General features: G+C 46.4%; 1 protein-coding gene across 2 annotated transcripts in view; it reads right to left on the reverse strand.

Moving 5' to 3' along the window:
• Positions 1-12,464: 12,464 nt before the first annotated feature.
• Positions 12,465-16,898, reverse strand: part of Zscan10 (zinc finger and SCAN domain containing 10) — a 5,267-nt gene continuing 833 nt past the window's right edge. Inside the window, exons 2-6 of one of the 2 annotated variants that reach the window (XM_008845826.2) lie at positions 15,692-15,959; positions 15,451-15,515; positions 15,228-15,285; positions 13,851-14,171; positions 12,465-13,766 (exon numbers count right to left, since the gene is read on the reverse strand). In XM_008845826.2, the coding sequence (XP_008844048.1) occupies positions 12,538-13,766; positions 13,851-14,171; positions 15,228-15,285; positions 15,451-15,515; positions 15,692-15,959 (1,941 nt within the window). In that variant the 3' untranslated portion in view covers positions 12,465-12,537. Of the gene's footprint in view, positions 14,172-15,227; positions 15,286-15,450; positions 15,516-15,691; positions 15,960-16,898 lie in introns of both variants that reach the window. The other variant, XM_029569476.1, reaches the window with a different exon arrangement.

The raw sequence follows: 16,898 nt of genomic DNA on the forward strand, positions 1-16,898 counted from the left end.
AAAGGAAAGTATAACCAAAGATTAAAGGGGCCAATATAATTTTTAAGAGTCCATATATATAGCTAAAGGCTACATAACAAGCAACAATTGTTATAGGACGGAGTTTGCAAAAAAAAAAATCACCAACACCACTTTAAGAAAAGTAGCAAGGTAAATTTTAATTTTCAACTGGCCGGGCTGTCTATCCTGGGAGTAGAAGCAGCTCTGATGATTGTCAGGTCAGAGTTTTTATAGGATTACAGAATTATTATTAAAACAGGACACTTGTGAACCAATCAGGTTTGTACAACATAGCAGAATTTTGACTCTATTAATTAACAACCAATCATTATACAGACAAGTGATACAGTCATATAACTTGGCAATCACCTTTGTGACCTTAAAACTAGCCAACTGTTTTAGCCATAATAAGTATAATAAGACAGTCAAGGTAAATGACTTCTAGGTGGTCATACAATAACAGGATAACAAGGGTGGTCTTATGCCCTGTGTCAAGGCGACCCAAGACACCAAGCGGGTTACAGAAGCAAAACAAGCTGGTTAGTAAAAATGTATAATGTCTGGAATTATCACATCCCATGATTCATGGCAAGGGCAATTTTCCAAGGCCCAAGGTTGCCCCCCTTTTCCTTTTGGTGTGGAGCAAAGTTGCTGCTGAAATGGCTCTGAACAAAATGGAGTAACTTAGGGAAGTTTGCTGAGCCAGTTCAGTAAGCATCTCTCAAAATTATCTTATATGCTAAAACAACAGGAACCATGTTGTAGAACCTGACTTTAAATATCAGATGATCTACAGGGCCCAGCCTTGGATCAACTAGGCCAGGGCTCTGCTCTCCTCAGCCTGGACTCGGCTCTCCTTGGCTAGAGTTAGGCTCTCCTTTACCTGGGCTCAGCTTCTCTCCATGGGTGTCCCATTCTCTGTGTTCTACATTCAATCTAATTGTTCTTAATGAGAATGAATCACAGGTTTCAAGTTACCAGGCCTGCCTGGCTTTCACTCTTGTCCCCAATGGTTCTGTTTCTTCCCACATGCCCAGTACCTAGGGGACCAGGGGCCTGGGATCCCTGCTCTGTTCTCAATAATATGTAGGACATGGATATCTCCTTTGTCTTTATGGGCTCTGTGTTCCCACCAGAATAATCATATACTCCACAGGTGTAACTGAGAAGTTAAAGGGCTGCAGGGACATTTACTGAGAGAGGGAGGTCCAAGCCTGAGGGAATACCTTCCTTATCTCCATGGGACACCTCTCCCGCAACCACCCTGTTAGATTTTTGGAGAATAAAAGGAAAGATAGAAAAATAGGGGACAAGAAAACAGAGCCAGACCTGCAACAGGCAAAGAATGTATCTTCCCTTACTCAAAGAAGAGACAGTGAGAGGTAGAGGCTGTCTGTAGGAACCAAGCTTCTACAACTAGACAAAGAAAACAGGTTTTTATACCAGGGTTGTGAGACACAGCTGCACTTTGTGGGGAGTTGAATTAGTGCCCAGGTTTGGTGTCCTTGAGGGTCTCTTTTCTCAGACAGGTGGGTGAGTTATCTACAGCACTAAAGGAAACAGGTGGGCTCCATAAACAGTCTCTCAGTCCAGGGAGTGACCAGTTGATATGGCTTGAGCAAGGCCAGGCTGCCAATTTAGGGCCAGTTAGACACTTTAAGGGATTTATGGCTTTACCTAATGAGGCTTGTGGCTCTTCTGCAATTCACATATTCTATCACACCCAACTCTACTGAGAGGCTAAGCCTATAGGGACATATGTCTGGGAGCCTTATGACAAATTAACTGATGTGTTCCTTCCTTTATTAGGTATATTTTGTCTTATTATTATCATCATTATTATTATCATTATTATATTTGAGACAGCATCTTGTTCTGGATCCCAAGCTAGTCTGGAACTCACTCTGCAGCCCAGATTGATCTAGAACTCATTACTAACCTTCTGCCTCAGCCTCCTGAGTTTTGAGATGACAGAGGTGAGCCATCATGCCCATTCTACCCATATCTTGTATGTTGACCTAGGATATTTTCAAAGCATCTGTCTAAATACAGGTGTGCTGTGATAGGATACAGAGTTTGGATCACCCAGCCTGATCCTTCTTGAATCTTAGCAGGGCCAGCACCCCCTCAGCATCACAGAGAACTCAGGCTCCACCAACACTCTGAGCACACATGGAGAGCCGCTTTACCAATATGAACTTCAGTTTCTCAGGGATTGCTTTTTCTTTTTGTGGTAATTGGGATTGAATGCAGGGCCTCATGCATACCAAGTTAGCACTCCACCACTGAACTATATCTTAAACCAGGAATCTTTTTTTTTAGCCTGTAGCTTTAATAGGGACAACTGGGTCTTATGTGACTTTCTCTACCATCTCACTTCCCACAAACTCCTTACATGTTGAGAGAGAAGACAATCTACACACACCATTGCCTAGAGACACAAGCAGGGATCAAGAGTGCCCAGGGGCATACTGGCTCAGCATTGTTGCCAGCACCCTCATGGTCCACCATTTCTGTAGCCATACCGAGGTTCTTTGGTCCTCCTTTCGTATCTGGGAGCTTGAAGTCTCAAGTTCCAGAAAGAACAACTTCAGGCTCTGATATAAATTTTCTCCAATTTTAAGCAGAGACGAATGTAGACCTGAGGAGATGGAGGCTGTTCAGGGTCTGTGTGGTACAAAGCCTGCCCCTACCAATGCCTTCCTGCCTCGTGTGAGTCCTAGTGACAGAAGCCCACCTGTGCTGGTTTCCTGCCAGAGCTCCACAGATACAATGACCTCTTCCTAGACATCCTTGCCCTCAATTCCATTTCATCGAAGGCTCAAACTCACATTGAACTTAGGTACATTTGCTATTAAAGTCCATCATCCTGATCACCAAATGGGGTGCTTATCAATTTGGACTTCAGAGTCTCCAAGAGGTATTTTGTGTATATGTCTGACAGAGTCTCACACTGTAGCAACAGGCTGTCTTTAAACTCTCTGAAATCCTCCTACCTCAGCCTACAGAATGCGTGTCTTACAGGCGTGAGCTACCATGCTTAGCTCAAGGGTGAATTTTTATCTTGGAAACAACCGACCTGGAAGAGCCAGATATCAAATGGCCACTAAACCAGTGCCCCTGAGAGGCAGGTCTGAAAGCTGGATTGGGCACAGTTCTCAGCCTTACCTGCTTGCTGCACACAGGAAGGCAATGTGGCACCCAGGGCTCCAGCTGCCTTCTCCTGAACAGACAAGCTTTCTCTGAACACACAATCTTCTGACTCTGCAGCAGTAGCCGCATGGAGACAGTGGCTGTTGTCTGAGATGGTGATTAGGCTAGATCAGGACACTGAACCTGCCTCTCTTGTAGCTGCTGTGTGTACCCGAGTCTTTTTTCCCTGTTCTACTCCCACTGTATCTCACTAGAGACACTGCTACATGGTGAGGACACAGGCCAGGCTCCATGACCTTCCTCCCCTAAGGTCATGCCTCATGCCCTGACTGACCTAAGGAACTTGCATTTTAGCAAGCCCTGGGGTTTGGGGGATGTGAGCCCTGCTTAGCAGGGGCCCTGGTCATCTCACAGCCTTGCTTGTTCTCCTAGGGACTACCTCTTCCTATATTCTCCATAGAGCCAGGCTGATGGTAGCCTTACCTGAGTCTACTTCCCATCACTCAGTGGGCTATTTTGTGGTGCTCAGCTAGCCTCACTGGCCCTACAGTGCTTCTGGGAGCCTGGACTGTGGGCAGCACTTCCAGTAAGCAGGGGAAATCCCCATTTGTGACACCAGCCCAGCATGGGGACAGAAGCCAGGTGTCATCAATCACTGCATAGCCTGACAATTCTAAGCCACCAGGGAGCCATCTGTATTTCTCTCAGATTCCAAGTAGGAGTGTGGCAGATGGCGTGGGGATCTCTCACTTCTTGTCTTCTTGAAGGAGTGGATTCAGTCAAGAGACACAGACAGTCTGAGCAGAAGTTTATTTAGTAAATCAACAGAACCAAGGTAAGCAAAGCAAGCACTTAAAGAGATTCGAGTTAGCTACCCTAACTCGAAAAGTGAGGAATAATCTAGTGGGTTCTGCATTGTTGAGTATGAAATTTGTTTTAATTATAAGTATTCATGAGGTGGGTGGAGTATTCATTGGGTTAGGTGATCCTATTTCCAAATCTCAAATGGATCTGATTTTCCTTTTAAGGTATTTCTTGTCACAGTTTTCACAAAATGGGAGGGGTTCAAAATCGCAATGCAGGTTGTAGTTTGGATCCAGGACCGAGAACAGCCAGGCCCTCAACGAGGAACACCGAGCCCAGGACGAAGAGAGCCGGGAGCCGAGCCAGAGCCGAGGAGAGCCAAGCCAGGATCGAGGAGAGCGGAGCCGAGAGCCGAGACAGGAGCCTGGAGCCAGGGCGGAGGGGAACCGAGCCCAGGATGATCATAAGAATCCAGGCGAGAACCTGAACTTTCTTGACAGCTTACTGTGTTGTTTAAAAAAGTTGCTGGAAATTTCCACTGTTTTGAAGCAGTTCTTGGAGAAGACTCGGGTTCCAATTCCAGAACCCACATGGAGGCTAGCAACCCTTGGTCCGTAACTGCAGTTCCAGGGGATCCCAGGCACTCTTCGGTCCTCTGTGGGCACTGCAGGACATAGGTGCACTCACATGGAGGCATAATACTTATTCACATAAAATAAATAAATTTGCCGGGTGTGGTGACGCACGCCTTTAATCCCAGCACTTGGGAGGCAGAGGCAGGTGGATCTCTGAGAGTTCAAGGCCAGCCTGGTCAACATAGTGAGTTCCAGGACAGCTGGGGCTACAGGGAGACTCTGTCTCAAAAAGACCAATAAATGAATGAATGAATGAATGAATAAATAAATAAATAAATAAATAAATTTTAAAAAATGTTTGGAGGTCTGGCCATGTAGGTATAGGTAACAGTGCAGAGCCTGGAATCCTCCCTGCTTACAAAGAATGTTTCTGGTGACATTTTGGGTGAGGCCTGGAAGGGAGGAGCCTTCATACTGACACATAGTTGATACTCAGTGAACACTCAGTTTCTGGGTCATTGCCCTGCCTGTCCTTTTTATTCTGGCAGAGGAGATAGAAGACCTGTTTTTCTTATTTATTATGTATGTATGTATGTATGTATTTATATTTATTTATTTTTAAAGAATGTATCTGATCCATTCTGGGACTCAAGTCATCCTTCTGCCTCAGCCTACAGAGTAACTGGGACTACAGGTGTACACAATTTGCTCATATTGCTCAACGAAACTCTCTAGGGAACAGAAGCCCCTACTGGCCAATTTAGGTGCGTGAGCATAAGATGGTTAACACTGAACATCCAGGAGATTAAGAGTCGGCTAATGATGGCTGACACCAGATATCTGGGGTACCCCAGGTAGACAGTGATGTCATCTGTTACATAGCACCATTTCTAGAAGAATGCTAATTTTGTGTCAGTTTTGGGTCCCTATGCCCTTGAGATCAGAGGGAAGTGCCTTCACCCCGAGTACCTTTTACCTTCACCTGTGTGCCTGTGTGCCAGTAAATAAGTCTCATCCGTCTACAATTCCTTGAATTCTCTTCAACCTCCTGGCTTCTGGTGACCTTCCTCCTTTCTGGCTTCAGAACTTGGACCTCATCAAACTCCTGCACCTGTCCCCAACAAATAAATCCCTAGGGACAGCACAGTGTGGGACACTGTGATATAGCTATTTCCTCTGGGCTTGACATGACCACTACTGTCATGAAACAGAGCTGCTGTGGTTACCTATGAGAAACCTTTGCATGCAGTCATGGAAACAAAATAAACAACGCTGTGTAGTAACTAGCTAGGTCTATGGTAATGGAGCTGTTCCTATTCCTTCTCAAAGCGGGGAGAGAGGGTCACAAGACCCTCCTTAGACTACTACTCCCTCCTGCCCCAGCTACATATAATCTTAGAATATCAAAGTAAAACTGGGCATGGTATATATAACACAGGCATATAATTCTAGCATTTGAAAGACAGAGGAAGAAGGATCAGTGGTTTGAGACCAGTCTCAGCTACATACAAGTTCAAGGCCAGCCTGGGCTACATGAGAGCATGTTTCAAAAAAATATATACTAAAGTATATGAGGTAAAAAAAAAATAGATTAGAGGTGGCACATGCCTTTAATCCCAGCACTCGGGAGGCAGAGGCTGTTCTCCAGATAGCAAGGCAGTTACTCATATGAATTCACAGCAATGGTGACAGCATGCACAAGACCTACGCAAGCTCAAGCCAAAATAGTTTTCAGCAGGTGAGGGAGAGGTGAGTAAGAAAGCCCAATCTTGGCCAAGGAACTATTGGCAACTGATACCTACTTAGGGAGAGTCAGTTTTCTTTAAGGTTGTGAGGCTGGGTAGGTTGGCCAGGTTCCAGAGGTTGGACCCACATTTAGGGACACAAATAAGACATGGTAGACATTAAAAAATATAGAGAATGTGAAATCAGGCAGAAGGTAGTAAGTGGGGGAAAGATACAAGAGGTGGTCTAAGCATGATAAAAATGTATGAAATTCTCAAAAATTCAATAAAAATGTTTTTTAAAGGAAGGAGAGAATGACTCCCATAAGTCCTCTGACTTACACATGCATGTTGTTGGGCACACATGCATGTGCACACCGCCCCCCCCCCCAAACACACACACACACATAGGCATTAGATCATGACCGGCCCCTTTAAGATCCTGGTCGCTCTAAGAAACCAAATGCTTCTGGGACCTGGGACTGGTGGTGCACGCCTTTAGTCTCAGCACTCAGGAGGCAAAGGTAAGCGGATCTCTGTGAGTTCAAGGCCACACTGGTCTACATAGTGAGTTCCAGGACAGCTGGAACTATAGGGAGACCCTGTCTCAAAATATCAAAAAACAAAAAACAAAAAAAGAAAAGAAAAAAGAAAAAGAAAAAAAGAAAGAACACATGGAGGGGAGAAAACTTTGCTTTTTTGCCTGTTTGCCTTCATTCTTGCTGGCAAGCTCTTCTGTCCTGATGCTGCTGCATTCTTTCACCAATTTTAGAAACAGCTTCTTCAGGTTCCATGTAGACTGAAGACCAACAGTTCTCCAAGCATCCTGCAGGCCTTCAGTACCAGATTGGGACTGCTGAGACATCCAGCCTCATGGACTCAAAACTGTCAGTGCAAAAGCATAACTCTCACCACAAAGAGGATAGGTGATAGTTTATTCTGGAGCCAAATATGAGTGACCATGGCCCAGGAACACAGATTTAGGTTACCCCCAATTCCATGTTCCAGTGTGGAAACAGTTTCTTGAAATGTTTATAGTAACAGAACAAAGAAAAGTCATAAATCAAGACACTTTTCAAATACATTGGTGGAAACATTAAGTGGATAGATACAGCAAAAGAGAAATCTCAGCTATCTGATGGCATTCTTAGCCTTTTAGTTGGTTGGTGAGAACTGTTTCTTTGTTAAATTAATATATTCTGTTAGTCACAAGGTGTTCTCAGAACTGGAGATGGGCAAAGATTGACTATTTAAGGCCTAAACTTGACCCATGATAAATTGTGAATAGGCATTGATGTGCTAATCAGTTGGTCAGCCTTGCAGGAAGTTCAGACCAAGATGCAGGATTTTTCTGGGAACTTTTTGCTCACAGTTCCCATTTGTTCAGGGCTGGGGTGTATTTATTCCCACATTACTAGGAAAGGTTTCCTAGGACCCAATGATGATGCTGAGTAGCAAGCAGGAAGAGCAGTCTTTAGGAAAGAGGACTAGAAAGCCAGTAAGGAAGAAATTCCTAGACTATTAGCCACCATAAGCTGGATCTGATTACTCTTGCTAGCAAGTTCATCTGTCCTGATGCTGTTGCCTTCCTTCACTGATATTACAACCAGCTTCAGGTTTCTTACATAGACTGAAGACCAACAGCACTCCAAGAATCCTTGCAGGCCTTCAGCACCAGATTGGGACTGCTGAGACATCTAGCTTCATGGACTGGGTTCTCGGCCTCTCCAGTGTGAGACAGCCATTGTTGACTACACAGACAAAATTGTGTAAACCAAACTAAGAAATTCCTTTTTATTTATTTATTTAGTCTTTTTGAGACAGGGTCTCTCTGTAGCCCCAGCTGGCCTGTAATTCACTATGTAGAGATCTGGCTGCCTCTGCCTCCCAAGTGCTGGGACTAAAGGCGTGCACCACCACACCCAGCTCAAGAAATTCCTTTTTAATACAGATTCATTCTATAGGTTCTGTTCCTCTAGATAACTCTAATACAAAAAAGCCTGGGCCTAACCTCAGTCCCATACTATTCCTTGGCTCTAAGAAGCTGCCTACCACCAGATCATGATCCAGCCTGTCCTTATCCTTTGTCACCTTGTATCTCCTGGCTATCATTACATCCTTTCTTGCCCTACTGCCATGCTGAGCTTACCATCAGAATCCCAGAGAAGTGTAATGGCCTCATAACTGTTCTCTCTGGGTTTGTCCCTTTAAAGTATTTCTCAGGCTGGTAGTGGTAGTAGTGATACTTAGTGGTCTTGGGTTGGATCATTGAAGGGGAGAAAAAGCATCTGCCCGTTGCCAAAGCCTTATTGGTAGAAATGAAATCATTCCTTGCCTAACAACTTCACCATAGCCAGGTGTAATGGTGCACACTTTTATTCCAAGTACTCAGGAGGCAGAGGCAGGTGGATCTTTGTGAGTTCCAGGTCAGCTTGGTCTACATAGCGAGTTTCAGGCTAGCCAGGGCTACATAGGGAGACCCTTTTCTCAAAAACAAAAACAACAGGATCTGGAGAGATGGCTCAGAAGCTAAGATCAGTGACTGCTCTTAGATCTTAAGATCAGTGAAGACCTGGGTTTGGTTCCTAGCACCCACACGATAGGTAATAACCATCTGTAACCCCAATTCTAGGATCTGACACCCTCCTCTGGCCTCCTTGGGCATGCTTGTACAGGTACACTTACATACATGCAAGCAAAACACTCATACACATACAATAAAAATTAAATTTAAATATTTTTAAAACAAAACAAATAGGGGCTGGAGAGTTGGCTCAGTGGTTAAGAGCACTGACTGTTCTTGCAGAGGACCTGGGTTTGATTCAAAGCACCCACATGGCGGCTATGAACCGTCCTTAACTCCAGTTCCAGGGGAATCTGAAGCCCTCTTCTGACCTCCACAGCATTGCATGACATGGGTGCACTCACATACATGCAGGCAATACACTTGTACACATAAAATAAAAGTAATAAATAAAATATTTAAAACAAAACAAACAAAAAACCCCCACTTTGCTGTATCTTCCTGTGGTCTTGGGCAAGACTGCTGGCCTCTCTTTGCAGTGACCCCTTGAGAGCAGGGGCATTTGCTGTGGCAAATGTCATGGTAGGACAAGCATGAAAGTGTCTTCCACTGTTCGACAGAGTATTGGCTGAAAGGAGTGCAGCTGAAACTGTAACCAAAGGTGGCATTATGCTTCCAGAAAAATCTCAAGGAAAAGTACTGCATGTAGCAGTGGTAGCTGTGGGACCAGTTTCCAAAGGAAAGGTAGAGAGATTCAATCAGTTAGCTCAAAAGTTGGGGACAAGGTTTTCCCAGAATATGGAGGCACAAGGACAAGGATTTAGTTATAGTGACAGTCTTGAAAAGTATCTAAACCAAAGCCACTATTGAAATGGCATCATGTGAAGCTGCCCATGCCTCTAAAGTTCTGAAATATCCCACGATGTAAACGTAATAAACTGATGATATCTAACTTTAAAAAAAGCAAAAACAAAAAAACAACAAAAGAACAATAGCAACCAAAAATGCCTCCTTACCCTGGTAGCTGGCCAGCTGCATCCCTTCCCAGACCTCTGCCTAGGAGACCTGTTTCTTAACACTTTTATTTTGTTGCTGTTAAAAACAGAAACCAGGGTACCTCAAACTCCCTATATAGCAGAGGCAAGCCCTGAACTTTCAATCCTTCTCCTCCACCTCCAGAGTTCCTTCCGGGATTATAGGTGTGACCAACCTACCTTGGCTTTTTTTTTAGACAGAGTCTTGCTATGCAGCCCAGACAGGCCTTAAACTCATGATCTTCCTGTATCCCTAATGTTGGGATTATAAGCATGAGCCACCATCTATTAAATATTTTTTGCTTGTTTGTTTTGTTTGACAATTCTGAGAAATGCATCTATGGTCTTCTACATGTTAGTCAATCACTTCACCCCTGAGCTACCCACCCTGTTTCTCTTTTTACCTTTTGAGACAAGGCCTAACTAAGTTGCTCAGGCTGGCCCTTTAACTTACTCTGTAGGCCAGAAGGACCTTGAATTTGTCATCCTCCTTCCTTAGCTCCCCAATTAGGTGGGATTACAGCCACCAAGCCCCTTCCTCTGTCCTTTTGATGGACATATTTCAGGATCTGTTCCCTTTAATAACCCAACACTTTGCCTGGCACACAGAAGGTACTTAATTTATAAAACTTAATTCTGTGGGTTTTAACTTCTCAGCTATCTCTTAGTTGACTAATCTTTTCTGTCTAAAATTTACCTTTTGGAGGTTTTCCTTGAAATGAATATATTCTGTGACACCTGAAAATTTTCTGTTATCTTAATCCTTCTAGCTCCGAGAGGGTGGGAACTTCCCCAGGGCTCAGAGCTGTGTTGCTGACAGGGCCCAAGACTCACCTTAGGGCTGGGGCAGAGTGCAGACTCCGCATGTGGGAGAGCCTCAGGTTTGATGCCTAGTAGAGAGATAGACAGACAGGAATCATTGGGCATGATGATGTACACCTTTAATACCAACACTCAGGAGGCAGAGGCAAGCAGATCTCTATGAGTTCAAGATCATCCTGGTCTACTTAGGGAGTTCCAGGCCAGCCAGTGCCACACAGTAATTTCCTGTCTCAAAAAAAAAAAAAAAAAAAAAAAAAAGTCATACTTTTTAAGAAAAATTTTTTTAAAAGAGTGAAATTTTATGTGTATGAGTGTATTGCCTGCATGTATGTGAGTGTACCTGTGTCGTTTTTATGGTCAGATCTCCTTGATGCCCAGCCCAGCTGACGTTCATGTCCTCCTACTCCTATTGTAATAGTGTGTCAAATGGGAAGTCCCAGGGCCAAGACTTACCATGTCCAATATTGTCTTGAAAAGCCAATTACAGAAACAGGAAAGGAGCATGATATAAGACTAGTTTTCTAGTTCGGGTATTTTTGGGTTTTTGTTTTGTTTGCTTCTTAGAAGTCACCTGACTTAGAGGCAGAAAGGCGGCGAAGGCTTCCTGATGTGTAGCACCCACGGATGGGTCCATTGTCCCAACCAGCATTGGATCAGAGGATTATGTGTGGTCAGTTGGTCGTAACAGCCTGATTTGGCTTGCAAGCAGGTTTTATCTGCTACCATGTTCATTTTGAGGTAGTTACCAAAGTTCTAGAAAGTTCCCAGCACTGTCCAATTTAACACTAGATTCTTTAATGAGTTTAAAGAGCCACATAAGACTTTTTTTTTAGAGTTTATATATATGTATACTTTTGGTCTTTTTGATACAGGGTCTCCCTGTAGCCACAGCTAGCCTGGAACTTACTATATAGACCAGGCTGGCCTTGAACTCACAGAGATCTACCTGCCGCTGCCTCTCAAGTGCTGGGACTAAAGGCATGTGCCACCACACCCTGCACTAGAGTTTATATTTTTCAATATATATATATTTTTTTATTATTTTTATCTTATGAGTATGCATGTAATTGCCTGAATGTGGGTAAGTGTCGTGTAATGCCCACAGAGGACAGAAGAGGCTGTTGGATCCCCTGGAACTGGAGTTATGGACAGTTGTTAGCTGCCATGTGGGTGCTGGAATTTGACCGGGGCTTCTGCAAGAACAGTCTGTGTTCTTAACCACTGAGCCATCTTTCCAGCCCCTCAATGTATATTTTTATTGAATTTTTGTGCATTTCATACATCTTAGTTATATTTGGACCCTCCTCCCCTACATACACACCCCCTCCATAGCCTACTCACAGGATTTTATGCGTTCTGTCATACATGTTAAGACCTATCAAGTCAAGTTTGTGTACCCCTACATCCTTTGGTGTGAAGTCATCCACTGGAGCCTGTTCAGCCTATCTGGTATCACTTCCTAAAGAAGACCAACTCAGGGCTGGAGAGATGGCCCAGCAGTAAAGAGCACAGGCTGTTCTTGCAGAGGACTCAGGATTCATTCCCAACACTCACATGGTATAGCTCCAGTTCAGCGAGATCCAATACCCTCTTCTGACTTTCGCCTGCATTGTATAACACAGGTGCACCTACCTACATGCAGGCATTACACTCATACACATAAAATAAAGCAATAAATAAAATATTTAAAAAAACAGCAACAACCAGGGACCGATTTTGAGAAGGCTACTTTACTTTGAGCATCTGAAAGCACATTCCTGAGGCTAGGCAGAGAGGTCAAAGACGGGAAGGACAAAGGAGTGGAGGAACCAGGAGGAGGTGGATGTGAGGGGGCCACCACAGAAAGCCTCATCCAGACGTGGAGGTGCGCACGGGACACGGCTGCTGGATGGTGGGATAAGCTAGTACAGCGTCTCGCGGGCATGGGTTCGCAGGTGGCGCAGCAGGTGCGAATTGCGGCTGAAGCTCCGGCTGCACTGCGCGCAGGAGTAGGGCCTGGCACCTGTGTGTACCAGCAGGTGGCGCAGCAGATTGCAGGTACGACTGAAGCTCTTGCCGCACTCCGGACACTCCTGCGGGGCCTCCACCTCCAGACCTGCCCCTGTATGTGTGACCAGGTGGCGCTGCAGGTGGGCATTGCGCCTGAAACTGCGGCCACAGGTCGGGCAGCTGTAGGGCCGCTCGCCCGTGTGGCTGCGGCGGTGGCGGGTTAAGTTGGAGCTGTTGCGGAAGCGGTGGCCGCAGGTGTCGCAGGCATGGGGCTTCTCGCCCGTGTGGATGCGTTGGTGGCGTGCCAGGTGGGCACTCTGGCTGAAGCCCTCACCGCACTCGCTGCAACGGCACGGCTTCTCCCCCGTGTGGCTGCGCAGGTGGCGTGCCAGGTCTTGCATTTGGCCGAAGCTTTTGCCGCACTGGGCACAGTGGTGAGGGCGCAGGCCGACGTGGGTCAACAGATGGCGAGCGAGACCTGCGCGCCGCACAAAGCGTTTGCCACACTGGCTGCAGGCGTGGGGCTTCTCGCCTGTGTGCACCTGCTGGTGGCTGGCCAGCTGGGAACGCTGGGCAAAGCAGCGGCCACAGGCCTGGCAGGAAAAGGGTCGTTCACCTGTGTGTACTCGCCGGTGGGTCGCCAGGTGCTCGCTGCGCCGGAAAGTCTTGCCACAGTCACCGCACACGTAGGGCCTGCCCTCATGGCTGGAACTAAGGCTGCCCGGGTCTTCCGAGGACTGGTGGTCCTTGCCCCTGGCATGGATTCGCAGGTGACGCTTTAGGCTAGAGCGATGCTGGAAGGTCTGCCCGCAGTGGGGGCACAGCACGACGGTCACCTGTGGCACTTCTGTCTTGCCATCCTGGGCACATGTGGGCTTTTGTTCCTGGGCATGCGCCAGCAGGTGCTGCACAAGGCTGGAGCGACGCTGGAAGCCCTGGTCACACTCTGCGCATCGGAAAGCAGGCTCAGATGAATGCGTTAGCAGGTGCTTTGCTAGATGTGAGCTCTGACGGAAGCGGCGGTTGCAGAGGTGACAAGCGTGTGGCCGCTCATCCGTGTGTGTGCGCATGTGCAGCTTCAGGATGGAGCCGCGACCGAAGCTCTTCCCACAGCACAGACACAGGAAGGACCGTGAGCCGGAGCCGGAGCCGGAGCCGGAGCTAGAGCCAGAGCCAGGACCAGAGCCGCAGCTGGAGCCCGAGCTGGTGCCCAAGCCAGAGCCAGGGTGAGAGTGCAGCTGGTGAGCCTCAAGAAAAGACAGCTGCGGGAAGTTCACGCCACACTCTGTGCAAATGAACTGCATCTCTATCTCGGACTCTGGGGCATCTGCTGCCTCTGTGACCTCTATAACTTCACTGCTGTCTGGAGGGGTCCTTCTCGCACTAGGACCGCTTGCCTCATGCACTTGGGTCTCAGTATTAAGAGGTGCTCTTGATACCCCAGAGCTATCTGCCTGGGACTCTGTTGAGATGATGATGGGCCAAATACTCTCTCTGCGCTCTTCTACTTTAAGTTCCTCACTGTCTGGCATTCTGCTTCCAAATCCTGGGGAAGGAGCAAACAGAGCGATATCAGGCCTCTCTTGAAGAGCTACTAAGCATCACCAGAGCCTGATGGGCTCAGGTTCAGTGGAAAGAAACCCGGATCCTGCAGTGCTGGTGATAAACACAGACTAGGGCCAAATAAGAATGTGCCTTTTCTCTCCTCCCCACTCCCTGCTGTTTTTGAGACAGAATCTCCATATTGCCTGGAACTAGTGATCCTCCCTACCTCATCCTCCCAAATCCTGAGATAACAGCATACACAACCCTGCCTGACTCCATCACACCCTTTTAGAGTTCAGGCCCATTAAATACATTTACAATGTTGTTCCACAATTACTACTATCTCCAAGTGGAAACTTCATACCCATCAGCAATCACTCTCTTGAGCATTTTTATTTATTCATTTTATTTTTTTGGTAGTACTGGTAATTGAACCTACAACCTTATGCATGCTAGGCAAGTATTCTGTCACTGAGCTAGATCCCCAGCACTTAACTAACCTATTTTTAAAGCTCAAAATTGACAGACACAGCAGTGAAAGCTTCTCTAGTCCCAACACTCGGAGACAGGAGGATCTGTTGAAGGTTAGCGTGGACTACATACAGAGACACTGTCAAAGAATAATAGCAAAGTGACCTACAATTAACACACACAGATGGAATGGTATGCATCCTTAATCCCAGTACTCAGGAGGCAGAAACTAGTGGATCTCAGATTCCCTGTGAGACTGAGGCCAGCCTGTTCTATATAGTGAGTTCCAAACCAGCTGGGGCTACAAGGAGACCCTGTCTTAAAAACAGACAAACAAAACAAAAAAATAGACACAAGGTACTGTTAGAAAGAAAAAGGAGGAAGAGGAAGGAAGAAAGAGTTCCTAGATTCTATTAGGGATACCACTAACACACACACACACACACACACACACACACACACACACACACACAAAACAAAAAAAAAAAAAAAAAAAGAAAACTTCATCAACGTCAATCCACCAAAGAGGTAAAAAAGTTAGGTAGAGTCTAAAACTGTAGCCATGACTATGGAGGATGAGACTTACCAAGAGGGTGTGCAGGCCACACCTTCTTCTCTGAGTCATCCTCAAAGGTCAGGGACTCCTGTAAGGAGAGCCAAGACCACACTGAGTGAGGAATGGGCCCTGTAGCCTAAGTGGAATAAAGCACTTTCTGGGATTAAATGAAAGAAAAACATGGATTGCTAAAGACTCCGGGTGGACTCTAGGGTCTGAGAAGGACCTGGGATAGGGGATCAGCTCAGCTCACCAGCACAGCTGCCAGTTCTTGGTCTCTGGAATTCTCCTCCAGCCATGAGGGGCCCTGGGAAGGATCTAGGGGAGGGACACATTGCTATTAGAAGGAAGTGTTGCCCACTATGTGGCTTTCAAGATACAACCCTCCCCCATCCCCAAGAATTCATGAGGCCATCCCAGCTCTCTCCCCATCCACCCTCCTTCCAGCCCCCACCCACACATGCAGTCTGCCTCCCAGGATGCCAGCTCCTCACAGCTTTCCTGTAGGCCCTGGAGTATCCTCTGGGGCTCTGGGCTCACTGGCCACTTTGAACTTGGGGCAAGTCTGCACTCCCCAATTTCAGCTGGCCTGGTGGGCACTGGCTGAGATGGGGGTAATTCATTCAATGGATGTAGGACCGGAGGCTCTTCTGAGGGCAACTCCCTTTTGGGGCTGTGGCTGGGGACCTGGGAAGAGCTCACTTGTCCCTCCAAGGTGATGTCTGCAGGGGGATAATTCTTGCCAGCACTGAAGCTAAAATCCTGTTAAAAATATCTATGTTAGAAGACAGGCTGTATACCATGGTCTACTGGATCTACCAGGAAGGACAGAGGGGTTGGGAAAGTCACATAAGGGTGAAAATGAATTGGTAGATGTGATTGGATAGAAGGGCCTTTTTTGCATTCTACATTATAAGAACACATTTGTACTTGATATTGTAGAACAGACTCTACAAATATATGTTAACAGCTTAGCATGCATGCATTGCTAGCAGTTTGTTCTGAGTGAGCCCCCACCTTGGTCTAGATGCCACTGAAGAAGTACAAGGTTAATGCCAACAGAAAATAACTAGACTCAGGGTTGGAGAGCTTAGGCCCAGACATTAACAGAACAAGCGTCCAAGGGATGATCATGAGAGAGGCACAGACATCACAAGCATCAGAAATGTGGCTGGCCACCTAACCAGAGGGGCGACACTGAGTCTTGGAAAGACTAACTGCTTTTGTTCACATGCCCTTGTCCCCTTCTTCCAGTTCCAGGGGATCTGATGCCTTCTTCTGACCTCCTTGGGCATTGCATGACACCAGTGCACTTACACACATACAGGCAATGTGCTCATACACATAAAATAAAAATAAATAAGGGCTGGAGAGATGGCTCAGGGCTTAAGAACACTGACTGTTCTTGCAGAAGAGCCGGGTTCGAATCCCAGCACCCACATGGCAGCTAACAACTGTCTGTAACTCCAGTTCCAGGGGATGCGACAGCTTCTTCTGTCCCCTGCAGGCATTGCACAACACGAGTGCACTTACATAACACTCATGCACATAAAAATAATTTTAAAAAATTAAAAAATATTTTTAAAAACATCCAGCTGGGTATGGTGGTGCATCCCTTTAATCCCAGCACTTGGGAGGCAGAGGCAGGCAGATCTTTGTGAGTTCGAGGCCAGCCTGGTCTACATAGTGAGTTCCAGGACA

The sequence above is a fragment of the Nannospalax galili genome, unplaced genomic scaffold (genome assembly GCF_000622305.1).
Source record: "Nannospalax galili isolate Female #2095 unplaced genomic scaffold, S.galili_v1.0 scaffold471, whole genome shotgun sequence".
In the NCBI taxonomy this organism is placed as follows: Eukaryota; Metazoa; Chordata; class Mammalia; order Rodentia; family Spalacidae; genus Nannospalax; species Nannospalax galili.